This window comes from Bos indicus, chromosome 16 (assembly GCF_029378745.1).
Source record: "Bos indicus isolate NIAB-ARS_2022 breed Sahiwal x Tharparkar chromosome 16, NIAB-ARS_B.indTharparkar_mat_pri_1.0, whole genome shotgun sequence".
NCBI classification, from domain to species: Eukaryota; Metazoa; Chordata; class Mammalia; order Artiodactyla; family Bovidae; genus Bos; species Bos indicus.
In genome coordinates this window covers 74,459,008-74,484,972 of record NC_091775.1, presented here as the reverse complement: position 1 = coordinate 74,484,972, position 25,965 = coordinate 74,459,008, and the positions used below count along the sequence as shown (strand labels likewise).

The 25,965-nt window shown below is 50.0% G+C and overlaps 1 protein-coding gene and 1 long non-coding RNA gene across 6 annotated transcripts in view; one reads left to right on the top strand and one right to left on the bottom strand.

The window, feature by feature from the left end:
• The window catches only part of LAMB3 (laminin subunit beta 3), a 50,320-nt gene extending 31,795 nt beyond the window's left edge, over positions 1-18,525 (bottom strand). Inside the window, exons 1-7 of one of the 5 annotated variants that reach the window (XM_019976742.2) lie at positions 18,228-18,523; positions 17,896-18,060; positions 16,316-16,439; positions 11,868-11,941; positions 11,491-11,629; positions 10,042-10,106; positions 8,824-8,978 (exon numbers count right to left, since the gene is read on the bottom strand). In XM_019976742.2, the coding sequence (XP_019832301.2) occupies positions 8,824-8,978; positions 10,042-10,069 (183 nt within the window). In that variant the 5' untranslated portion in view covers positions 10,070-10,106; positions 11,491-11,629; positions 11,868-11,941; ... (1 more) ...; positions 17,896-18,060; positions 18,228-18,523. Of the gene's footprint in view, positions 1-8,823; positions 8,979-10,041; positions 10,107-11,490; positions 11,630-11,867; positions 11,942-12,269; positions 13,130-13,189; positions 13,255-16,315; positions 16,516-17,895; positions 18,061-18,227 lie in introns of those variants that run through there. The other 4 variants (XM_070768661.1, XM_019976739.2, XM_019976741.2 and 1 more) reach the window with 4 other exon arrangements.
• On the top strand, positions 16,632-25,476 carry LOC109570806 (uncharacterized). Its single transcript, XR_011560949.1, has 3 exons — positions 16,632-16,708; positions 19,849-23,003; positions 24,670-25,476. It is a non-coding gene; the product is annotated as an uncharacterized lncRNA (long non-coding RNA).
• The last annotated feature ends 489 nt before the right edge of the window (positions 25,477-25,965 follow it).

Genomic DNA, 25,965 nt, shown 5'->3' with positions numbered 1-25,965 from the left:
CCTCCCCCCGAGCAAGTCAGAGACGGCCTATGTCCATCTAAGGAGCTGGAGTCAGGGTCATGGCTGTCAGCCAGGGCCAAAAGAAAGACAGCCGGAATCCAAAAAAAAAAAAAAAAAAAATGCAGCTGCATATAAGACATTCCCTCCACTTCAGCTCCCTCATTGGTAAAGTGCAGGGGTGGGATGAGATAATGAAGCTCCTTCTTGCTCTAACATGTTATTAGAATTCTCCCCAACTCCAGCTTATCTGCTCAGAGGTTAAAGACACTCCAAACAAGAATGCAAAAGAAGCAAGAGAAAAATAAGACGTTGGCCAAACATGGTGCTGGAGAAGCACTCTTCCCAGCAAAGTGAGCAGGGAAAGACGGACCCTGAAGGCCTTGGTCAGCAAGACGAGACTAGTCTCCACTAGACTCCCACTGTGATCTGTGTGTGTGTGTGTGTGTGTGTGTGCGTGCTCAGTCATGTCCGACCCTTTGCGACCCCATGGACCATAGCCCAGCAGGTTCCTCTATCCATGGGATTTCCCAGGTAAGAATGCTGGAGTGGGCTACTATTTCCTACTCCAGGAGATCTTCCTGACCCAGGGATCAAACTGGTGTCTCCTGAATCTCCTATTTGGCAGGCAGATTCTTTGCCACTGAGCCACCTGGGAAGCTCCTCTGATCCACAAGCCTCATCATTTATATGTCAATGGATATTGCCAGCAAAGGTGAAAAATCAGGGCCTGTTTTGGGGCCAGGTGGGAGTGGAGCCCCAGTGCTATGAAGCACTGTCATAAACTAACATCTTGACCAAAGCCTTAACTCAGTACAGCTCTTATCTCCATCGAAACCAAGTTCAGAAAGCTCAGTTCTGAAGCCGATGACCAAAATGATGAATACCACAACACTGCAAAATTACACTGCATGAGTATAATAGCTGAGAAAAGAAGAAAAGGTAAAGGCAAAGGAGAAAAGGAAAGATATAAGCATCTGAATGCAGAGTTCCAAAGGATAGCAAGGAGAGATAAGAAAGCCTTCCTCGGTGATCAGTGCAAAGAAATAGAGAAAAACAATAGAATGGGAAAGGCTAGAGATCTCTTCAAGAAAATTAGTGATACCAAGGGAGTATTTCATGCAAAGATGGGCACAATAAAGGACAGAAATGGTATGGACCTAACAGAAGCAGAAGATATTAAGAAAAGGCGGCAAGAATACACAGAAGAGCTATACAAGAAAGATCTTCATGACCCAGATAACCATAACGGTGTGATCACTCACCTAGAGCCAGACATCTGGGAATGTGAAGTCAAGTGGGCCTTAGGAAGCATCACCATGAACAAAGTGGAGGTGATGGGATTCCAGTTGAGCTATTTCAAATCCTAAAAGATGATGCTTTGAAAGTGCTGCACTCAATATGACAGCAAATTTGGAAAACCCAGCAATGGCCACAGGACTGGAAAAGGTCAGTTTTCATTCCAATCCCAAAGTAAGGCAATGCCAAAGAATGTTCAAACTACCACAGAACTGCACTTATCTCACACACTAGCAAAGTAATGCTCAAAATTCTCCAAGCCAGGCTTCAGCAATATGTGAACCACGAACTTCCAGATGTTCAAGATGGATTTAGAAAAGGCAGAGGAACCAGAGATCAAGTTACCAACATCCACTGGATCATCAAAAAAGCAAGAGAGGTACAGAAAAACATCTACTTCTGTTTTATTGACTACGCCAAAGCCTTTGACTGTGTGGATCGCAACAAACTGTGGAAAATTCTTCAAGAGATGGGAAAACAGAACACCTGACCTGCCTCTTGAGAAATCTGTATGCTGCTCAAGAAGCAACAGGTAAAACTGGACATGGAACAACAAACTAGTTCTAAATTGGGAAAGGAGTATGTCAAGGCTGTATATTATCACCCTGCTTATTTAACTTATATGCAGAGTACATCCTGTGAAATACCAGGCTGGATGAAGCACAAGCTGGAATCAAGACTGCCGAAAGAAATATCAATAACCTGAGATACACAGATGACACCACCCTTATGGAAGAAAGTGAAGAAGAACTAAAGAGCCTCTTGATGAAAGTGAAAGAGGAAAGTGAAAAAGTTGGCTTAAAACTCAACATTCAGATAAAAACTAAGATCGTGGCATCCGGTCCCACCACTTCATGGCAAATAGGTGGAGAAACAATGGAAACAGTGGCTGACTTTATTTTTGGGAGCTCTGAAATCACTGCAGATGGTGACTGCAACCATGAAATTAAAAGATGCTTGCTCCTTGGAAGAAAAGCTATGACCAACCTATATAGCATATTAAAAAGCAGAGACATTACTTTGCCAACAAAGGTCCATCTAGTCAAGTCTATGGTTCTTTCAGTGGTCATGTATGGATGTGAGAGTTGGACCATAAAGCTGAGTGACAAAGAATTGATGTTTTTGAACTGTGGTGTTGGAGAGTCCAGCACCACAGTTGGGTCTTGAAAGTCCCTTAGACTGCAAGGAGATCCAACCAGTCCATCCTAAAGGAATTCAGTCCTGAATATTCATTGGAAGGACTGATGTTGAAGCTGAAACTTCAATCCTTTGGCCACCTGATGCAAAGAGCTGACTCACTGGGAAAGACCCTGATGCTGGGAAAGATTGATGGCAGGAGGAGAAGGGGACCACAGAGGACAGATGGTTGGATGGCATCGCTGACTCGATGGATATGAGTTTGAGTAAGCTCTGGGAGTTGGTGATGGACAGGGAGGCCTGGTGTGCTGCAGTCCATGGGGTCGCAAAGAGTCAGACACGACTGAGCAACTGAACTGAACTGAGACTCTGACCTGAGCATGACACATACATTATCTCATTTTATCCTTCCAAAATCTCTGAGGTAGGCATATTGGATCCAAAGTGGGTATCTTCATTTGACAGATTAGGAAGGCAAGTCCTAGAGAAGCTAAGAAATGTGTCCAAATCCGCAAGACTAGGAAGAGAAGCAGCAGGAATTCCTCTCCCAGGCGCTCTGTCTCCAAACCTTCTCATCCTGTAGGGCTTCGAGGGACACAGCAGTCACGTGACAACCATGGGTCATTGCAGGGACTAGAGGTGGTTTTCAGGATGCTCCTTCTCTTCTCCCCTAGTAAGGGCAGCCTCACCCCCCGCCCAGACTTCTCCAGAAACAGAGGTGTCCTCCTAGACCTGAGTGCAGACTGTTGGTTTGCATTCCTGGACCTCTGAAAGTTCTACCATTGACAGTGGTTCCTTTCACCGCTGAGGGCAAAGGAGCAAGGGCAGAGAGCTTCTAGGGACCTGATTCAAGAAGCAGCGGTGTGAGAGGCCAGGCCAACAAAGTCGTGAGGCTGCCCAAGTTTGTGTTCAGGTTTCCATCTCACCTTTTTACTCCCTTCCCTCCTTTTAACCCCACAAGACGCACTCCCCAGTCCAAAGCTGGTAACCAGGACCCCCAAATTTCACGTTCCACATCCCAAGTTTTGCTTCCCTCTGATAGCGACTCTTTCCCGCAGTGATCTTTTTCATTTTCTGCTATCTCTTCTAAAGTTACTCATTCTTGGTCTCATTCTCTTGGGATCCTTTGCAAAAGCCACAGCTAATTTTCTGATAAGCAAACCCTTGTTGAAATATAAATGATGATAGATTAATATGACGCCATTCCCAAGGGCATCTGTATTTTAAACAAAGAACTCAACGATGTTTCATCCTAATGAAGATTCACAATGGCAGGAGATTTGAAAGTTTCAGATCTGCTAAGATCTCCTGGGAAACAGGAGGGCAGATATTTTGGTCAGAGACAGGCTCAAAGTCCTCTATGAGCAGAGGACAAGGACCTCAGGATGGATTTGAACACATTCTCACATTCTCTGTGTACACGTTAGCCATGCCAGAGGTCAAGAAAACAGATATCTGTCAAACACAGAAAGGCAGTGGTTGTTGGGTGTGTGCCTGTGGGTGTGAGTGTGCTTATGTGGGGTGTGTGTGTGTGTGTGTTAAGAGGAAGGGATGTCAACTGGCTACTGGTCCTCAGCTTGTTTCCAAGAGATAAAAATGACAGCTGTTTGGTTTACACAGCTAATTAACCTGAGGAATGCACTGTGTAAGACTGTTATTAAGGCAGCTGGATAATTAAGTTTTCCCCCAGAAAGGGAGGGAGTGGGGGATAAATAAAGCATCTAAGGGAACAGACACAACATTGGAGAAGACTTTGTCAAGAGCAGAAATCAGGGCTGGAAAGCTTCCAAGCAAAACCCCTCTGTTCCCCAAGCAGCGTGCACCAGCCCAGAGAGGACTGAAGGTCATGGCTCAGCCCCTGCCAGGGCCCACCTGGCAGAGATCATGGCTGACCCTCAGGGTCACATGCAGCCCAGCCAGAAGCCTGGCACACGTGTGAGAGCTGAACCAACAAAGGCTGACTAATTCCCTCATTTCATGAATGGGGAAATGGCGGTCTAGACAGAAGCCATGACCTTCTCAAGGTCACATTCCTCTTCTAAGTGTCAGAGACAGGACCAGACCTAGAAAGTCTTCACCCCCCATCAGGAGACTTCACTAACCACGACTGCCTCTGGGTTATCCAGCAGCCAGACTGAAAATCAGATGTGCGGTGGTCAGTGGGCCAGCCCAAGGGCAGGTTGACTTCAATAATTATGCAACTGCACGTCCTGATCTGAGAAGTGCTCAGGAGAATGATTGACAGGTGGGGCAGCCTCTGCATGCAGACACAGGTCCCGGGAGGCCAGTGGGCAAAGGGCTGGGACATGTAGCCCCTTCCAGACACCAGGCCCATGGTCACTTGGCTCCTTTTTTTATGTGGTCCACACAACCCTGGAGGAGGGCATGGCAACCCACTCCAGTATTCTTGCCTGAAGAATGCCGTGGACAGAGGAGCCTGGAGGGCTACAGTCCATGGGGTCACAAAGAGTTGGACACGGCAGAAGGAACTCAGTATGTGCGAACACAGCAACTCACTGAAGTGGGTGCTATCATCCCTCCCCTTTTCAAATGAGGATCGACGGCTTGGGGAAAGCACAGAAGGAAATGAGGGTATGGAGACATCACAGACATTTTCATCCATGCCTTGGGCTTTAGGGGGAAAGGGTATAGTGAGTTTACCCAGAGGTTACCTAGGAGCTGGAAGAGAGAGAGCCAGTTTCGGTAAAGACCAGTCTGGGTTCAAGTCCGGACAGTTAATGGGTAGTCAAGGCAGGGAGACCCAGAACAGCAAAGCTGGGCAGGGCGTTGGGGGACAAGGCAAAGCTGGCCGAGTCCTAAGTCCTTTGTCAAGGCTGCAGTATGGACACGAAGGCCAATAGGATGAAGCCAGTGAGACAAAAGTAGGCAGAAGAGGCGATGGGCCGACAGGCTAAGACTGGCCCAGGAGAAAGCAGCCATGCTCTGAGGTCAGGAGCTGGGAGAGGCCGTTTTGGAACTGGAAGGCGTCCCCACTGCCCCTGAGTTTCCCCAGAGTTGCCAGGGGGCAGCGAGCAATGCTACAATGTCCAAGAGTCATAAATCCCTAGTGCACTTGCGTTTACGTCACCCCAGAAGGCAGGCAGGCAGCAGGGGCCGGGTGATTTCTGCTGGGCTCAGGGCCCACCATGTCACCCCTGCAAGAAACTAGAACAGAGGCGCTAACCGGGGGCTCTGACTTAACTAAGGTGTATATGTGGCAGGAGGGGCTGGCAGAGAGGGATGGGGAGGTTGGGGCTGAGGGGCAGGCCTTGGCAAGGCAGCTTTGTACCATGCCGCCCTCCTCTCCAGCTGGGCCTGGCCACTGCAGCACCATCTCTAGCCACTCAGAAAACTCAGTTCCTATGCATTTCCATCAGGGAATCCCAGCACACACCCAGACCTTCCCATGGGGATGGGGATAATAAGAGCTACCTCATGGAGCACTGTGAAAATTAATTGAGATAATTTATATAAAACGGACTCAGTCTAATGCCTGAGACATATAATATGTGCTCAATAAACTATAGCTTTACAATAATATCGTTTAGTAATAAAAATAAACTTAAAAACTGAAATTAGAACTCATCAGAGTTGTATCTGGATTCCTAATTTTCATCACACAGCCACCCGTGTGCCCGGGGAGGGTTCAGGGTCCACTCGGACAGAGGAGTATCCATGCCTTCATGTATGTCTTCACTACAGGCAACCAATGGCCTCTGGGAGGGGAGGCCGGGGAGAAAGAAGGAAAGAGAAATCAGACAAGGCGGAGAGGAGGCAGGTGGGGGAGAGAAGCTGGTTCCCCACGGTCAGCTCATTCCCAAAGAAAACTGGAGCAAAGAGCGACACGAAAGACCATTGGTCTAACACTCGTTCATGGAAGAGGAAAGCGAGATTTAGAGGGGGTGATCTTTTGCCCAAGATCACACCATGAGTTAGTGGCAGACTTTGGGCTACACACTGCACTCAAGATGCCCTTCCTCTCCTCTTCCGATAGGTTACATGGATGTATTCCCCCTGGTAGACAAGGGGAAGAAAGAACCAATGCATCTCAACTTTCACAGCAGCAAAATAGCTGAGGTTTATCCATCCCCTGGGTTGCAAAAGTCTAGCCTTCTCTTCTGCAAGCTCCCACGTGTTCTCAAACTGCTGCTTAAGTGCAGGGGAGGCAGTTAGCTCCCTGGGGCATTTGAGAGAGGCAGAGGGCAGGACAGGATGGAGTGTGGCCTAGAGGGAGGGCGGCTGTCCAGGCACGCCTGGTACTGAGCCTCTCTCAGCAGCCTCAGATCCCTGCCTGATTCCCATCCCTGAAGGTGGCTCCACCCAAAGAGAGGACCCAGCAGAGGACACCCTGAAAATTTTAGACATGGCTCAGTGGTACAAAATTGGAGGGTGAGTGGGAAGGAGGCAGCTGGACTCATTCTGTTGTCTGGAGAGCTCCCCACTGCCAGGTTCCCTGATGCCGGTGGAGTAATCTAGGCCCACAGGGAGGACTCGCCTGCTGCTGGCTGTCTTTCCCAACACTGTCAGATGGGCTTTCTCACATCCAAGTGGGTGAGGTGCAGAAACCACAGCCACCTCCGCGCAACACCTCCAAAGCCAGGACCCAGTGCCATCTATGATCACAAGCGGCCAAGAGGACACAGGAGGCTAAGGGAGCAGTGAGGCCAGAGGTGGGGTCAGACGCCAGGCATGGCCCTGAGGACAAGGAGCGCTGAGAGAGAGGGAACCGCAGACACCCCAAGCTGCCTTTGGGCCATCAGCCGCTCACTCCCTTTCTTGCTCTGTCTTTTTAATGCCAAAGATGCAGGGACTCGAGGGAAAACGACTTCCTCCCTCTTTCCTTTGTCCAAATCTGTGTATTGAGGGCCAAAAAAAAAAAAAAAGGCCAAATGAGACAGGCAGCTGGGAAACAAGCAAACACTGGGTGATTTCCACCTTGGGCAACACAAGGAGCAATGAAAGACCTCAAACTTACTGAAGGGAAAAGAAAAGCAAAGTTCCTACCAGAAAGGCCCAGAAGGAAAGCAGGAAAATCACAGTGGCTCTTTGAAAAACAAATCAGTTGCTTAAATAAGCCAAGCGTTCCAATGCCTGGATTTGCTCAGCTGGGCTCCTTATCAGCTCAACCGCTGAGCCTTCTTGCTAACCCCAAGTCCCTTTGCTTTACCTCACCGATCTGTGTCCTTTAATGGCAATTTGAATATTTTCCCAGGGGGAAGGATAATTTAGGAGCTTGGGATTAACAGATACACACTGATGGGTATAAAACAGATAACCAACTTACTGTAGGGACTTACTGTATACCACAGGGAACTATGCTCAATGTCTTAAAATAGCCTATAATGGAAAAGAAACTAAAAAAAAGACGATAACTGAATCACTTTGCTCTAACCCGAAACTAACACAACATTATTAAGCAACTATCCTTCCAAAAATATGTTTATTAATTTTCACTGGAGGATGCTTTCTTGACAGTGTTGTGTTCGTTTCTGCTATACAGCTAAGTGAGTCAGCGATATGAACACGCACATGTATCCCCTCTTTTTTGGATTTCCTTCCCATTTAGGTCATCACAGAACACTGAGTAGAGCTCCCTGTGCTGCACAGTCAGTTCTCATCAGTTACCTGCTTTATACACAGTTGTGTATCTATCTCAATCTCAATCTCCCAATCCATCCCACACACACAAAAAAAATTTTAATTAAAAGGAAATTCTGCAAAATAAATAAATAAATAAAGCCTCCCGCTTCACCCAGGGTGGTGAAACATGCAGACCAAACATGCAGAGACGGGAGGTAAACAGGTTGGCTCTTCACACATGACAATTAGAAAACCCAGAAGGACAGCCTCCAGCCTACAATCACACAGTCTTCCGGTAGCTCCAGCCCCACCCTTAGCCCAACATGGGCAGAAGAGAAGGCAGCAGAGAGTGGCCAGGGCACAGCTCCATTCCCGCTCTGGCAAGAAGACAAGCCATGCACACATCCCAGCATCTGTGTGCCACCAGCCTTGACTCCGTCCGTCAAAGCTGGCACCTCACCCTCCACACACCTAAAGGACTGGTCTTGATCTACTGCTTATGCCCCAGATTTGAGCGACTATCCTGCCCAGGCCCAAGGGCTGAGAAAAACTCCAGCTTTATTAAGCAAAAGAGGAAAAGGAGCTGTTCAGTTATAAGTCATTTTGAGTATGTTTTTCTCTTGCCCATCGAAGGTGGAAATTCCTGAGAGGCAGAGATCCTGCCTTATGCTTTGCTTACATTCCCCACAGTGCATGGGGCTGGGCCCACACCTAGTCCACTCTAAGTGTTCAGTGAACAGGTGGCGGGCTCCTTGCATACCCCCAGCTCGCCCTCTTCCAACCCCTGGAGGCCGTGGAGGAAGAACCTACCTCACCATATTGGGCGCAGTAGGTCTCAGGCTTGGTCAGGCCACAGGTGGATGAAGCTCGGAGAAACCGGGTCCTCCCTATGAGCAGGTCCCCAACGGGTGGATAGCAGGCCCCACGGGAGCATGCTTGCTGGGCACACAGGAGGCTGGGCAAGCCTGAAATCACAAGGGGCTTAGGGGGTGCTTGGGCACAGCCTAAAGAGAGGGCAGTCTAGCCGGCCACCCCAGTGCCCCCCAAGGAAGCAGTCATCCATTGGCAGGGCTAGACCCTCTTCCTTGCCTTCATGCTCTGACCCGCTGGTGGTGGGAACGGTTGCAATCCTGGTGCTGTTTGGTTTTTTAAAAAAGCTGATTTTATAGTCTGTAACTCTCAGCTTTAAAAAAGTAGAAGTTGATCCTGAAATGTGGCATCCATATGTGGCTTTTAGAATTGAGCTACAGACACACGCTTGGCCACAGCTCTCCTCGCCTGTTAATGGAGCAGCGCTGGCTGCTGGCCGTCTGGGGGACACAGGGAGAGACTTTCATTCTGTCTGCTCCTTTATCTCTAAAACTCACGCTGTCACACTTTGCAAATAACCAGCTGGTAAAGAATCCGCCTGCAACGCAGGAGACCCCAGTTCTATTCCTGGGTCTGAAAGATCCCCTGGAGAAGGGATAGGCTACCCACTCCAGTATTCCTGGGCTTCCCTGGTGGCTCAGCTGGTAAAGAATCTGCCTGCGATGCAGGAGACCTGGGTTCGAGTCTCTGGGTTGGGAAGATCCCCTGGAGAAGGGAAAGGCTATCCACTCCAGTATTCTGGCCTGGAGAATTCCATGGACTGTATAGTTCATGGAGATACAAAGAGTCGGACACAACTGAGCAACTTTCACTTCACAGCTGCAGCTCCCTGAATATCGAGAACTCAAGCCATGATGGCTCTGGGACCAGTTAGAGAGTGAGAAGATGGAAAATAAATTCAGCAGCAGAGCACTGGGGCTGCCATGAACCACCCTCAGGTAGGAGGAAGAAGACATTTGGGAGCCTTTCAAGAGTCTCATCTTCTTCAGAGGCCCCAGGACAGAGAAACCTCATGGGCATCCCAGTAGATAAGTGTTCCAAACCCCAGGACCCCGGGTGATGGGTGATGTTCACACTTTGGTAGACTGTCCTCCCACCCACGGCTGGTCCCCTCTCTGCTGTGTGACAGGCCCCAGAAGGACGGGAAGGGATACTCACCAAAATACAGGAGAAGGAGCGGCCTCATCTTCAGTTGACGAGGCGACCTCCACTCAGGACCTCACCTGGGGCAGAGCAAAGCAGCCTGTGTGAAGCCACACAGACCCCTAGGTTGCACTAGCCCTTTGCTGTTTCTGGCTCGAGTTTTCTCAGAAGCCTTTACTCAGGGCCTTGGTCTAGGACACTTCTGAACAGCAGGCGCATCTATAGCCAAAACCTGGAAGACGCTAGAGACCTGGCCCCCTGTCCCAGCTGGCACGTGACTTCCAGGCTGTCCTGGGAGAATGTCACTACATCCTCCTGGACTCCAGCTCCCCGCTCTGAAACAGATGGGAGGGATCAACCCTGCCCTGCCCCCCATGGTCAACAGAGCAAGTTGGGGAGCCAGAAAGGACTAGGCCCTTTGCAGGAGAAGTCTGTGGCCTCAATGTCACCCTAGGAAAGAGGATTGGCCTTTCTCAGGCCCTGGCCCACCTACAGGCCCAACAGCGAGTGGCTCAAAGAGGCTGGTGGCCTGGAGGGGAGCCCTCTCCTGCTGTTGGCATGGTCTCCAGTATCAGCCACGGCCACCCTGAGGGTGAGACTGTGGTGCCCGCTTCTCTAGGCTGAGCAGGTTGTGGAATACAACGGGGAAAGAGAGGGAGGCCTGGAAGTGTTTAAAAAGTGAGTGAGGAATTCATGTGAACTGGGAGCAACTCAAAATGTCTCCATTGATGCACTGGGGCTGTACAGGAGGGCTGGGGTTTGGGAGGTCACAGAGCAGGGATTCTGAAGGAGGCTGGGGTGGGGGTGATACTCGAAGGGTCCTAGAGGCAGGGTGCTGCCCTGCTGAGGCAAGCCCCGCCCTGCTCATGGGGCGCCCACCTCTGCCTCGGATCAGATGCCCACTCTGCTCCAACAACAGCCACACATTCTTTCGGCCTGGATGGAGGAATGGGGGATTTGGCAGGACGGGGCAGGTGGGGACTGGCGACCCCCTGACATCTTTAAATCAAACATCCTGAGGCTTCAAACTCCCTCCAATCCCCTATCAGAGCAGTCAGGGGCCCAGGGAAGAGACAGGTGGCCTGAGCTCACAAAGCTAATTGTGGCCCAAGAGGAAGACCCATCATCTGGCTTCCTCCAGGGGCTGCAACCTCGCCCCCTCCCTGCCTGGAACTAGGCACTGTGAGAAGTTCTTAGAAGAGGCCAGCCCACCCTCTCCTTCCTTCTTTGTGTCCAGCCCCAGCTCTGAACCTGCTGTCTTCTAAGTCACCGAGACGCTTATCAGATGGGAGAAAGCAATCCGAACAGTGGCAGACTCGACACCCAGCCTTTGGATCCCAGTGGGCTCAGCTGAAGCTCCCAGGAAGAGGAAGGAATCTGGACCTGCAGCCAGGCCCCAGACACCCAGGCACACAAGCCTGGGCCCACCCCGCCCCCACGGGGCAGATGAGACAGGTAACAGACCTTGCTCCGTGCTGCTGCTGTTCTTTCTCCCGATCACCTCTCCGAGACGCTCCCCTTGAATGTGGGGGTCTCCTCTCCTGGCTCCCAATTTTTAAACAACGGCCTCACCTCTGGAGACTCCCCGGCTGGGCGTCGCCGGCTGCAGGGCGGGACTCAGGAATCTGGCCGCTGGCACACCCGTCTGCCGTCACAGCACCCCCACCCGCCACCCCAGACAGGACTGGGCAGGTGGAGGCGGTCCGGAGGCCTCATGGCAAGATCGGCAGTGCCCACCTACTTGCTGTGGGGGGGTGGGGGTTGCACCAGGGAAATGTGAGTGATGACTGGAGACCAGGATTCCTGGGGACCGGTGGGGTGAGGGGGTGATGGCCACTCACATTGTGACAGCCGCTGCGCTGGGTGCTTTCCCAAGGCTCGTAGAGGTCAGCCTCTCCCGGGATCCTGGGCCACCCTGGACAGAAGACCATGCAGAGAACAGAAGGATCAGGGCTTGCATATTGGGTATTACAGCCCCAGACCTGTCAGTGAGCTGGAAGGGAAGAAGACACAAACATCGAGGACCCTGGAAAGCACCAGACCCCTCCCAAGGGAAAGCAAAAAAGTGGAAAACCCCTGCTTCTTGTGGGGCAGGGGGGATTAAAAGGTCTGGTTCATCAGGAAGGGGTCAGAGCCCAACCCACCCAAGAAAAGCTTAGGAGGACTCAACAGGCATGAACTCTAAATGTTTCCCCTCTGGCTCCCTCGCAGCCTTGGCAGGGAGCCCAAGGACAGGTAACTACCTGTGAGTCACGGCTCCCAGCTCAGGGAAAGGCTGCTCTCCCAGCCCTTCCCACTGGGCAAGAATGCCTGCCCGGAGGGCCAGAAAACAGATCTGACCACAAGGGGTGGGAAGGGAGGGCTGAGGCACAGCTGGACCGACTTCCCCTGGGCCCCCGCCAGGCCTGAGAACACAGCTGCCTTTGTGGGACGCTGGGCGGCTCCTGGTTCGGGGCTTTGGGCTGCGAGTGGCTGTAATGACAGTCACAGGACCAGAGACAGGGGCTGGTCTCGGAGGACATGCCTCCCCTCCACCAGGCGAGGGTCCGAGGGTTTTTAGAGAGATCTGGAAGGACACCCAGTCCAGATCTTGGCCGGGCACAGCCTACCTGGGCATTGTTTGGACACAGTCACCTCCAAGTTTCTATTAAAAGAGACTCTAATTGAGCTAGTCCAGCCTGTCAGTGTCTCCTAAGCAGGAACTGGAGGGTTGTGTCCAAGAAACTGGTTTGAGAATCCTTCAGGGCAAAATGGAGGATTTTGTGGATTAAATGGTAAACTGGGCATTTCTAACCCTCAGATTTTCATATAGCCCAAGAGATTTAGATAGGCAGGAGAAATACCCTAAGTAGCAAATGGACAATAAGCCGTTTAGATGAAAAAACGGACATTGCCGTACATGTTAGCGTCTTGACCCGTGTAAACATTCCAATAAAATCTGGCTTAACAAGCCAGGATCAGTACAAGCAGCTGGCCTTCCTGGGCCCTGCCTCTGCAGCAAGAACACACACACAGCCCTACAGCCCCCTGCAGGGAAAGGTCACTGCTCACACCCCCGGGGCTTTAAGCCCACCTGCCTGGTCTCTCTCTCCACCCTGCCAACTCCCTGAATGCAGGGCTTCCAGGAAGCCTGGCTGCTCATGGAGCTCTGTCCTGTACCCACCGCCAGGAAGACGATGTGACGAAGAGCTCAGGAATAGTTAACTCAGCAGAAGGAGCAGCTGCTGCCATCCCAGATCCCCAGACAGGCGGGGTGGGCAGGCAGCAGGAGGCTGAGCCCTTTAAACGCCCCTCCTCCTCTCCCCTTAAGAGGCCAGGAGCCCAGGTAAATAGGTGCAGGCCAGGGCAGGTCCCAGCGTGGTTTGGCTTCACAAAGGGGAAAGCCAATTGCTTTGTGTGGGCCCCTGCACCCCATTCCGCGTTCCCAGCCCAGTCCAGGATGTTGCTTTGGCAAACCCCAAGGAGGGCCCAGCCAGCCAGCCTCACCCCTCGGGGATGCTGAGCACTTCCCAGTGGGGATCTAGCCCCCACCCCCCAGCCCCCAGGACAGCAGGGCCCAAGGCACCGGCCGTAAACTTCAGAACTCAGTTTGTTCAGAGACAAGAAGTCTAATACAGAGGCAGAAGCAAGGGCAGGACCTGGCAGGGACTAAAAGCAAGCTGGGCACTGCTCCGACAGCCTCCCCTCCACGTCTCCTTCCTCTCCTGCCACCCACCATCCTGCCCCAGAGCCCCCACCCTCAGCTCCCCAGAGCCTTGGCTTATTAGAACCAATGCTCAGGAAAGGGGTTCTCCTTGACCCCCTGTTCCTCTCGTACTCACGTCTGTCCATCCAGCAATTCTGTTAGCTCCCCCTTCCAAAGGCAGAGGCAGCTGACAGAATTAATCTGGTGACTCAGGCGGTAAAGAATTATCCACCTGCAGTGCAGGAGACACGGGTTTGTCCCCTGGGTCGGGAAGATCCCCTGACGAAGGAAATGGCAACCCACTCCAGTATTCTTGCCTGGAAAATCCCATGGACGGAGGAGCCTGGAGGGCTGCAGTCCATGGGGTCGCAGAGAGTCAGATGTCACTGAGAGACTAACGCACACACGCCCCCAGGTTACAGAAACGACACCGTGTCCGGGCAGGCAAGTCTCCCCCTCTGCCTGCTTGTCCGCCATCCCTCACGACATCTCAGGGGTGGCCTGAGAAGCTGCCATCTCCATCACCCATCTGACAGGCTCAAGCCGTCCATGTTGCCAGGGCGATCAGCCAGGGTCTGATGAGTGAGAGAGAAAGGCCTACGAAGCAAAGAATGGAGGGAAGGAGGGAGAAGAGAAGAGAAGAGGTTGAGAAGGTAAGAGAACCTGGTCCAGGCCGTGAATGCCAAATCCCAGGTGTAAGAGGAAGGGACACCGGGTGACTCACGGCTCGGGCACCACCTGGACCCAGTGAGTCATGGCTGAGTCCTCGTCTGTGGGGCTGGGTGAGCTCCAGGAAGGGCCCTGTGGATCCGCCATGTGACTAAAGCTGGCGTGTCTACACTCCGGCCACAGCTGCTCAGCCGCCCAGACAGTCGGTCACTCCTCACGCAGAGAGAAGAGGTAGGGCTTTCTGAACTCAGGCTGGAGCCCAGCCTCGGGCGGGGACCCGGAGAAGGCAGAACGGGGCCCTGGGCTGCCATCGTGGGGTGACTCTCTTCCACAGAGTCTGTCTTCCTCCTGAACTCAGGGTTTCAGAAAGTCTGGGTTCCAATGACCACTTATTAGGGGACCAAGTTCTTGAAGATGTACCTCACTGTCCTCATCTTCAAAGAAAGGATAAGTGTTCACTTCATGGGGACACGGTGAGTATGAAATGTGGGGATACATCTACAAGCTTAGAACAGGGCCCGACCCAGGCTTTCTGAACTCAGGCTGGAGCCCAGCCTCGGGCGGGGACCCGGAGAAGGCAGAACAGGGCCCTGGGCTGCCATCGCAGGGTGACTCTCTTCCACAGAGTCCGTCTTCCTCCTCCCTCCCCTTCCCAGCCTGAACGGCCATCAGACCTGCAGCACTTCGATCAGCCCAGGCCTGCGGTCTGGGAGAGACCCGGCAGTCGGCCGAAGTTAACCACAGCTGACATCCTCTGGCGAGCTCGCTGCGCGCTGGGCCCTGTTCTAAGCTCGTAAATGTATCCCCATATTTCATACTCACCGTGTCCCCATGAAGTGGATACTTATCATCCTTTCTTTGAAAATGAGGACAGTGAGGTACATCTTCAAGAACTTGGTCCCCTAGTAAGTGGTCATTGGAAACCAGACCAGTTGCTCAGCACTCAGGTTCTTCACCACCGTTACTCAGGCGCTCAGTCATGGACGACTCTTTGAGACCCCATGGACTGCAGCACGCCAGGCTTCCCTGTCCTTCACCATCTCCTAGAGTTTGCTCAAACTCATGTCCATCGAGTTGGTGATGCCATCCAACCATCTCATCCTCTGTCACCCCCTTCTCCTCCTCAATCTTTCCCAGCATCAGGGTCTTTTCCAATGAGTTGGCTTTTTGCATCAGGTGGACAAAGTATTGGAGCTTCAACTTCTTAACCACTACTTAGAGTTTAAAGTGGCCCAAACTCCCTGCCTCCACACTTGGTAAGCCTTGACCAGAGTCCACCAGCCTCTGAACTTGATGTTTCCCAAACCTAATCAGGACCTGATATCTGAAAATTGTGCTTTTGGAGCACTAACATGGACCAGAGACTCCTGGGAAAACACCGATGCTACAGAAACACCCAGAACACCCCCCACGAGGTGACTTTCTGTTTGTTTTCCCATGCAGACAGTGTCTTCTGTGTGGGCACAGGTGGAGAAGTTACTGGGCTCCAGCTGCCCCATCTCAGAGCCTCTGGCATATATGGGCAGGATCTCCCCATCATGCCAACAGGAAGCTGCTCTGAGTGAGGACAGGAGGGCCCCACAAGGGGTGGGAGGACAGAGAAGGTTAGCACGGATTGCTGACAAGATTAAACAAACAAGATAGAATGTGAGGACTGGATGACACAACTCCCCTGTCACCAGAGGAAGGGGAATCCCCTCCTCTGAGCCCAGGGCCCCAGTTTCTTCCAGGTCCTATCTCCCAGGTCCTAGGGTGCATTGCCAGATGCCCCCCCCTCCTGAGGGGTATAGCCCAGTGCAGCCGGCAGTGTGGTGAGGTTGAAGGCTGGCTCCCGGCTCCCCCGAGAAGGAGGAATATCTCGGCATCTCTGCCACTTTTGCTGACCTCCCAAATTCCCGAGCTTTTCCCAGGTGGTGCTAGTGGTAAAGAACCCACCTGACAATGCAGAAGACATAGGAGATGGGGGTTCCATCCCTGGGTCGGGGAGATCTCCATCCGGAGGAAGGCATGGCAACCCACTCCAATATTCTTGCTTGGAGAATCCTGTGGACTGAGGAGCCTGGGGGGTACAGTCCATGGGGTCACAAAGAGTCAGACATGACTGAGTGACTCAGCACCCACGCCTCCTCAGACGGGTTGGCTCAAACCACGGCCCCTCTCCACCCCCCACCGCCCCTCCCTCTACGGTCCAGTCATTGCCCTCCTCGAACTAGGTTCTCAGAACCTAAGTCCAACCTCTGTGCACTTTGGCCACAAATTTGCCATGTGGAGCTGGCCACGTGGCTGAGAGGAGAGAGGCTATACCTGATGCGGGAAATGCAGCCACAGGTGAGGTCGGGACCCACTGGGCATGGCCAAGAGGGACCAGAGTCAGAGGGCAGGGGAAACCAGCCTCGGGAAATCGGCTCCCTGCGCTAGCAGAGGGGACTTTAAAATTCCAAACGTCATCCCTAAAAGGGCCACCAGGAAGAGAAACTCAGGTTCCTACTGTTCAGACTGGCGTCTGAGGGTTGAGTACGGACAAATGAGCCTCTTGCAGTTGGAGGGGGAGTGGGCACAGGTGTGTCTGGCTTCTTGTCTGGAATCAACCGCACCTGAAGGTGTGGAGTCAGCACTTCCCTTCAGTGCTTGTGGCCACATAGGGTCTCTGGATGGACTTGAACAGCTCCCGGACCTAATGCCACTTCTGCTTCTCAACAAAAGCACAGACTTGGGAGAACCCTGCTCTGGGCCTCAGTTTCATCCTTTGTAAATAGACATGTTGGATTTTACCGGTTCTCAATCCAGGCTGCCCTCAGAATTACTTGCAGAACTTACAAAATCATATACTTAGGTCAGGCCCCAGCCAGAGATTTAATGGGTGGGCAGAGGGGCAGGGACATTGACAATGTTTTTAAAGCTCCCTCGAAGCCCCCTCCAGGCTTCCCCAGTGGTTCAGCAGTAAAGGATCTGCCTGCGAACGCAGGAGCCTCAGGAGACACTGGTTCGATCCCTAGATCGGGAAGATCCCCTAAAGGAAGGCATGGCAATCCACTCCAGTATTCTTGCCTGGAGAACCCCATGGACAGAGGAGCCTAGCAGGCTACAGACTATAGGGTTGCAAAGAGTCGGACACGAGTAAAGCGACTTAGCATGCTCGAAGCCCCCTCCAGCTTTAGGATGCCCTGCTTTCAGGGCTGGTGGCTTAGGATAGCACTTAAAAGCCTAGAGTTGGAAGTGAAAGAAAAGTTGGAAAGTCTTGGTTCTTCACTCACCAGCTGTGTGACTCTGCACAGCCAAGGCTACTTGCATCCAATGGGACAAATAACAGTCCACCTCACGGATCCTTGTAAAGATCAAAGGGAACGCTGCATACAGGACTCCCAGCAAAGTACCTGGCTGGCCGTGTGCTCTATCAAAGTCTGTCCCCACGTGTGCGTCACACACACAGGCGTTGGGGTATGAGCAGCAGTCTTCACAGCTGCTTGTAACAAAAGCAAACCCCATTCCATCCAGATGTCTGACAGCTCTCTTACCAGACAGTGGGCCAACTGGGAGGCCTCGGGTCCCCCATTCCACTCTGTTCCTTGGGGCGAAGTAAAATTCTCGAAGAGCAATGATCTGGACCCGAAAGGAAGAGAGGCACTCAGGGGGCCAGATGAGCTAAGTTCCTTGAGAGCAAGGTGACACTTCTGGCCTTCCTAGACAGGGAAAGACACGGGGTGGGGTGTTTACAAACAGAGGGCAGAAGAGCAAGCTGGAGCATAACCGACATTGTTTTATGGCCTCCAAGAGTTAATAAAACCAGAGTCCAACACCTGATAAAGAGAGGAGTCAAAGCTGGTCTGGACCGCAGCTTGTTCCTTACCTCGGAGCAATTGCCCAGCAAGTCTGAGGGTGACAGAGAAAAGGCACTTTTTCCCTCTGGAGCCTCTGCTTTCTGCTGCTGTTGCTTAGGCTAAGCCGTGTCCGACGCTTTTGTGACCTCAGGGACTGCAGCCCACCAGGCTCTTCTATCCATGGGATTTCCCAGCAAGAATACTGGAATGGGTTGCCACTTCCTTCTCCAGAGGATCTTCTAGACCCAGGGATCGAATCTGTGGTCCCTGTGGCTCCTGCACTGACCGGCAGTTTCTTTACCATTGAGCAGCCCGAGAAGTCCATATGTACAATGGGATATTACTCAGCTATAAAAAAGGAATGAAATTCTTGCAGCAGCATGAATGCACTTAGAGATTATCATACCAAATAAGGTCAGTCAGACAGAGAAAGAAAAATATTACATGATAATACTCATACGTGGAATCTAAAAAATAGTACAAAGGAACTTGTTTACAAAATGGAAACAGATCCAGACATAGAAAACAAATTTACAGTTACCACAGGGGAAGGAGGGGAAAGGGATCATTTGAGAATATGGGATTAACAGATGCACACTCCTATATATAAAACAGAAAAATAACAAGCATTTACTATACAGTGAAGGGGACTAGATTCAGTATGTTGTGATAAACTATCATGGAAAAGAGTCAAAAAAAGAATATGTGTGTACATATATATGTGTGTGTGTGTGTGACACAATATTGTAAATCAACTATAATTCAATTTTAAAAAAGAAAAAGGAAAAATACCCAGAGGACAGGGAGAGAATATCCAAAATGTTAACATTTTTCATCTCTTTACAGTTCCTCTGATGCTCTCATCTTCCACAATAAGGCTATTTTACTAGAACAATCAGTAAAAAATAAAAAGTAAAATGTTTCAGAAGGAGAGAGATTTTGTCCACCTACAAGTGATTCATCTTTCCTCTCTTTGCTCCCTCCTTTGCCCTGAACCTTGTCCACTAAACCCACAGACTGCCCCAGTGATCTACAAGTTTTCTACATCTTTGTATATTTCATAACACGTGGTTTCCCCTTCTTAGGAAGTGTTGCTTCTTGAGGTTGTTAGATCTATTTCAAGAAAGCACTTAACGCAGTTCCTTAGTAAATGTGTGAGAAAGTAAGGCATCACTCAACATCACATCTACAATAGCTCATTCAAGCATCACAGCAGACTTTTAGGGTGGCTGTTTGAAGGATTTATTATTATTCCCTTTTTTATAGCTTCAGCATTATTTGGTAGCTTGTTCAAGGTTTCCAAATGCAGTTGACTAAATATGTATCCCCAGAAATTCATATGTTAAAACTCTAACTCCAATGTGATGGTATCAGGAGGCGGGGATGTTGGGAAATAATTAGGTTTACATCAGGTCATGAAGGTGGAATCCTCATAGCAGGATTAGTGCCCTTAGAAGAAGAGGAAGAGACACCAGGGTCTGTCTCCATCAAGTGAGAACACAGCCAGAAGGCAGTCTTCTGCAAGCTAGGAAGCCAGTTCTCACCAGGAACCCACTCTGCTGGCACCTTGATCTTGGACTTCTAGCCTCCAGAGCTGTGAAAATAAATACCATGTTGCTTAAGCCACCTATCTGTGGTATTTTGTTACAGCAGCCTGAAGTGATGAAGACACAGAACTAGTGTTTTAGCCAATATGGGCTTCCCTGGTGGCCCAGACAGTGAAGAATCTGCCTGTAATACAGGAGACCCAGGTTCGATCCCTGGGTCAGGAAGATCCCTGGAAGAAGGGAATGGCTACCCACTCCAGTATTCTTGCCTGGAGAATCCCATGGACAGAGGAGCCTGGCAGGCTACAGTCCATGAGGTCACTGCAGTAATAAACTAACTGCAAAATCTCAGCAGCTTAACACAACCGACAAACGTTTATTTGCTGCTTGCGCTGAGTGCAATGCAAGACGACGGCGAGAGGAGGGGGCCTCTGCTCCACACAGTTCCCCAGGGACAGCTGCCATCTCGTATCTGCAGCAGCCAGGACCGTGGTCCTAACAGCCTCGGCGACAAGGTTACATGGCACCGAGGAACTCTCTCCAGTTACCCCAGGCTTCACAGTCATGTGCTTAGGACCTACTGGGCAGAACTACTCACAGGGCTCCAAAGAGATCTTTCTGCATGTCCACAGGAGGAAAAGGAAATAGGACTTAGTGACCACATAGTATTGTCCACCACAACCAGTATGTGGTGAAACCAGAATCCAACAGCGGATCCTTAAGTTCCCCAAATCCCTGCTCTTCCCACTCAATGTTTGGCCTCCCCAAACTGACAGAATTTGCTTTTCATAAAAAAAAAAAAATAGAATTTTCGTGACAGAATAATTTATAGACTGTGACTCCTCAAGGAAACTGGTAGGGAAAATGGCCATAGTGAATGTTTTAGATTTGCAAAACCAGTCACGTATGAATGTGAGAGTTGGACCATGAAGAAGGCTGAGTGCTGGAGAATTTATGCTCTTGAACTGTGGTGTTGGAGAAGACTCTTGAGAGTCCCTTGGATAGCAAGGAGATCCAACCATCCATCCTAAAGGAAATCAGTCCTGAATATTCATTGGAAGGACTGATGCTGAAGCTGAAGCTCCAATACTTTGTCCACCTGATGCGAAGAGCTGACTCATTGGAAAAGACCCTGATGCTGGGAAAGATTGAAGGCAGGAGGAGAAGGGGACGACAGAGGATGAGATGGTTGGATGGCATCACCGACTCAATGGACATGAGTTTGAGCAAGCTCTGGGGGATGGTGATGGTCAGGGAGGCCTGGCGTGCTGCGGTCCATGGGGTCGCAGAGTCGGACACGACTGAGCAGCTGAACAGCAACAAAGCATCACAAGATGGCCTCATAGAAAAACCTTAAGCACAGGCAGTGACATCTCTACAAGTGGTACCCAGAGGGTAAATATCTTTGAGACATTAACATCACTCCAGACTCTAAGGGAAAACCCATTGGGGATGAGGGCAAATCTTCAAGAAGATTCTGATATGCTGTTAACCAACCATCCTAGTCCATCAGGACTCTCCTCGCTTTAGCCCTGAGTTTCACTTCCCAGGACACCCTTCAGTTACAGAAAAATGCTCAGTCACCTGGTTGCACACTGATACTTTTTCTCCCTGACAGCTTCTGAAGACATCATCTCAAGTGGTTCAGCCATCTCTGCATGAAAATGCACAGTGATCTGAGAAAGCAAAGTTGGCCCTACATCCAAGAAAAACCCAGGAGGAAATAGCATGTGAGAATAAAACTCTCCCACAGGAAAGGGCTCGGGAAGCTATTTGGATATGGGCTCACTTCAGCAAAATGGTCCTCTTTGAGGAGTTGGGGGAAGAAAAGACTATGACTCTGCTTCTACTGCTGCGTCCTGATGTGCAGGAGGCTTTTCCCAGACAAACATCAAGGATTCATAATGAGTTTATAGATGCATCAACGCCTCCATCTTTTTCAAGTCGAATATCATTAAAACCATCCACGTTCGGTGTCGTCTTGAATTTGTGCTATTCTTGACATGCATGTACACACAAACACATACACAGGTGCACACATACAGAAGCACATACAGGCCTTTGCACTTTTTCCTACTGCATTTTGTTTTGTGAGTTTTGGCTTAGCGCTCCATTTGCGAAGTTGGATTTGGTAAGCACTTTGACCTATACACGCTCCACCATCTCCAGGTTAAAGTCCAGACAGAGTCCACAGTCAGGCTCCCAGAGTCCTGCTGGAAAAAAAGCTGCATTTTTGGCCCTAATTCACACAGCCTTGCTTTACACAAGTGCTCTGATCCAGCCATTTCATTCCCTTGACCACTCTTAGGCTCTTTTCATCTGGCTCTGACTGTCTATATTGCCCTTCCCACCTCTTGTGTACTTGGCCAAATTCTAAATCCAAGATTCAGATTAGATTCTGGATAGGTGATGGCTTCTCTGCTATTTTCTGTAAATTCTTCCCAAACTCCAGTAGTAGACTTTACAGATACAATTCAATTAACAACCAGTTCTAATCTGTCTTGTAAATCCCTTCTTTCTCATATTTACATACTTAGGGCTATTCAAGATTTAGTTACTTTGTGATTTGCTCCCAAATCTGGGTTGCAAACTCCTTAAGGAGAAGGGCAAACCTTGGCCACTCTTTTTATCTGCTGAGTTACGCGCACCCATTGTCTACACATAGTTAAAGGCTCAACAAATGTATCCTGATGTCTTAGTGGGGCTTCCCAGGTGGCACTAGGTAAAGAAATGCAGGAGACATAAGAGGTTTGATCCCTGGGTTGGGAAGATCCCCTGGAGGAAGGCATGGCAACCCATTCCAGTCTTCTTGCCTAGAGAATCTCACGGACAGAGGAGCCTGGTGGGCTACAGTCCATAGGCTCACAAAGAGTCGGACATGACTGAGGCAACTCAGCATGATGTGCTAGTGTGAATCCTTGATGCAAGGAAAAACCTGCCAAAGCGTGTTTGACGAATATGATGTCGTGAATATCATCCTATAACTCCCTCTCAAGACAACATAGATAGAAAATCATCCAGAAAAAGAAACACCATTTTTATCCCCTTAAGAATTAGGACGTGAGAAAATTCACGAGGAGTTGATCCACTGATCAGCAGACTTCCACGGCTGTGCTTCCTGCCCAGTCCACCATGGCTGGGGACAGAATGGCCAGGAGTCAAATTGGAAGTAGATTCAGTATTTGGCATTGAAACATTTCTGGAGTTGAGCCATGGATCCGGGTCCTCAAGACATCCAAGCTTTAAGAAGCCTGAGAGGTAATGAACTGGGTAAATATGGGTCCAAGGGAGGGGAGAGCACAAAGGGAGAGAAGGTCTTGGGAAGTAAGAACTAAACACGATTCAAGGGTTCTTGGTCACTTCCAGAGCCAAGGGACACGCGTAGCAGGAGGTCTGTCAGCCCCTGCCTGTCCTTCCGCCAGGAGTTTCAGGCCTATCTCAACCCTTGGCCGATGAGCGTCAAGCCTGGTCCATTAAGAGCCCTACCCCAGGGGTTTCCCTGGTTATCAGTGGTTAAGACTTTGCCAGCACAGGGGCGTGCAGGCCAGGGGCTTCCCTGGTGACCAGTCGTTAAGACTTCACCAGTGCAGGGGCGTGCGGGTTTGATCCCTGGTTGGGGGGCTAAGATCCCATATGCCTTGAAGCTAAAAAAAAAAATCCTAAAACATAAAACAGAAGCAATACTGTAACAAATTCAATGAAGAATTAAAAAATGGTCCACGGTTTTAAAATCTTTTTTTAAAACACTGGCAACTTAAAAAAAAAAAAAAAAGGAACTCCATCCCATAGCTAACTGAGTCTAGGTGTATGAGTTTGTCTAAGTCCATTCATTCACTGGGGACGAGCAATGTCCCAGGGCTGGCACGAGCATTGCGGGCGACATCTCTCGTTTACATCCCTCTGTGTATCCTGACAGCTGCTCTTCTGGCCTTTCTGCCTGGGTCTCTAACAGGACCCGGTCCCCCTCACCAGTTATCCTCAGGGCCTGAGCTTGGGTCTGAATCCTCCCGGCACAGCAGCCTGCTCACTGACACCCCCTCCGCCCACAGCTTCTGCCTGGTCCTCATCCTCAGACTCTGAGCTTTTCTTCCAGTTTCTCCTCACGTCTCAGCAAACCCTTCTGACTTTTGACCAAGAAACACAAAGACATATTGAGCCATTCATTCACAAAATAAACATTTACTAAGTACCCACCCAATGCCAGGCATCCAGGGACCCCGTAGTAAATAAATCAGATGCATCCCTGTCCAGAGGGCGACTACTGTCTCTTGGGACACAGACATTAAGTACATCATTGCCAAACAACTCATTAATCATGCAGCCAGAGGGATCTCATCTTCTTTCGCTATCCGAGTCACTCTTTCCTCTATTATGCAAACAACCCTAATTCTGAGAATTCTAGGGAGATGCTAACAGATGATGCAAATTCTCTCTAGTCGCTGCTTATTCTCAAGCACGCTTAGCTTCCTTTTTACAATTTCTTCATGCCGCCCCTGATCGCTCCAGCCTGTTTTGGCCCCAAACAAGAATGTGTGGTCCTTTCTCCATTCTCCTAAAGACAAAAGACACAGCTGCTGAGTTTGAGAGGTTTTACTGAAAATATGAAGATGACATAGGGAAATTACAACCTAAAAAGAAACATTCAGCTTTCACTGTCCCCAGAATCCATCCAACATTACGGCCGGTTCCCGCTGCCACCTCTCTCCTTAGCTCTATGTCTTCCCCGGGTTGCTGGTACCAGGTTCTTTCCTCCTTTTAACCAGCCGGGAGTCTCCTCTCTTTGTGAACTCACTTCTCCCATCTCACCCCCTGAAGACAGCCATTTACATGGTAAGAACCCAATATGACCCATCAGCTTTGCGATGAAACTACTCACTATGACTTCCCATACACCAGCCTGCATTCATTCATTCTTTCATTTCAGAAATAATTACTGGGGCTTCTCTGGTGGCTCAGTGGGAAAGGATCCACCTGCCAATGCAGGCAATACGAGTTCGATCCCTCGATGGGGAAGATCCCTCGTGCCTCAGAGCAACTAAGTCCGTGTGCCACAACTACCGAGCCTGGGAGTTGCCACTACTGAGCTCATGGGCCCCAACTGCTGAAGCCCACACACCTTGGAGCCCAGGCTCTGCAACAAGAGAAGCCACCACAACGAGAAGGCTGTGCGTCACAACCAGAGAAACGCCGAAAATAAATAATAAATAAGTACAGTTATTTAAAAAAAAAAACAAATAATTACTGAACATGAATTTTATACTGGGCATTGCACTAGGCTAGGCCAAAAAAAAAAAAAAAAAAACCAGCAAACAAGATAGACCCTTCCCTTCCGGAGGAGACACATGATAAAGAAGTAAACTTCGACAATTGAAGCTTTAGTGCTTTGTATTAAAAATTTTTTTAAACCAGGGTGATATGATAGATGGGAGTCTCGGAGTGTTGGAAGTATCACTTTGGAAAGGATAGGTAAGAGAATTCTCTCCGAGGAGGTGACCCTCGGGATAAGCCTGAGAGATACAGGGCTGGACTTTGCAAGGCAGGACTCAATGCCCCCCTCAAAGCTTGTGCCAGCCCTGCACTGGTGGGCCCCAGTGAATGAATGGACTGAGACAAACACAGCCACCTAGACCCAGTTAGCTGTGGGATGGAGTTCCTTTTTTTTTTTAAACACGTATCTAAGGTGCCGGCAAAGTAGAGGCAACAACATTTATTTTGAAAAATTTTAAATCTAATATATATATATTTTTTATTTTAATATAAATTTATTTATTTTAATTGGAGGCTAATTACTTTACAATATTGTAGTGGTTTTGCCATACGTCGACATGAATCCACCACGGGTGTACACGTGTTCCCCATCCCGAACCCCCCTCCCACCTCCCTCCCCATAGCATCCCTCTAGGTCATCCCAGTGCACCAGCCCCGAGTACCTATTTTAAAAGACACAACAACAGGCACCTCGGGCAGAATTAGAGTTCTGTCTCCCCTACATATGTTTTAAAGTTTAATACTGTTTTTATTTTTATTTACAAGGGCAGATTAGAGCCCTCAATATTTTCAGGGATTAGAACCTCTGAAGTCTTACTCAGCCCTAGGGGATAACAGAAAAGTGTGTCTCAGGCAGAAGAAAGAGAAGTCCAAAATTTCTGTGGCTGGAAAGAGTGTGGCGTCTTCTGGAGGTAGGAAGAAGGGAAGAGAACTGTATGACTGAGGTGGGAGC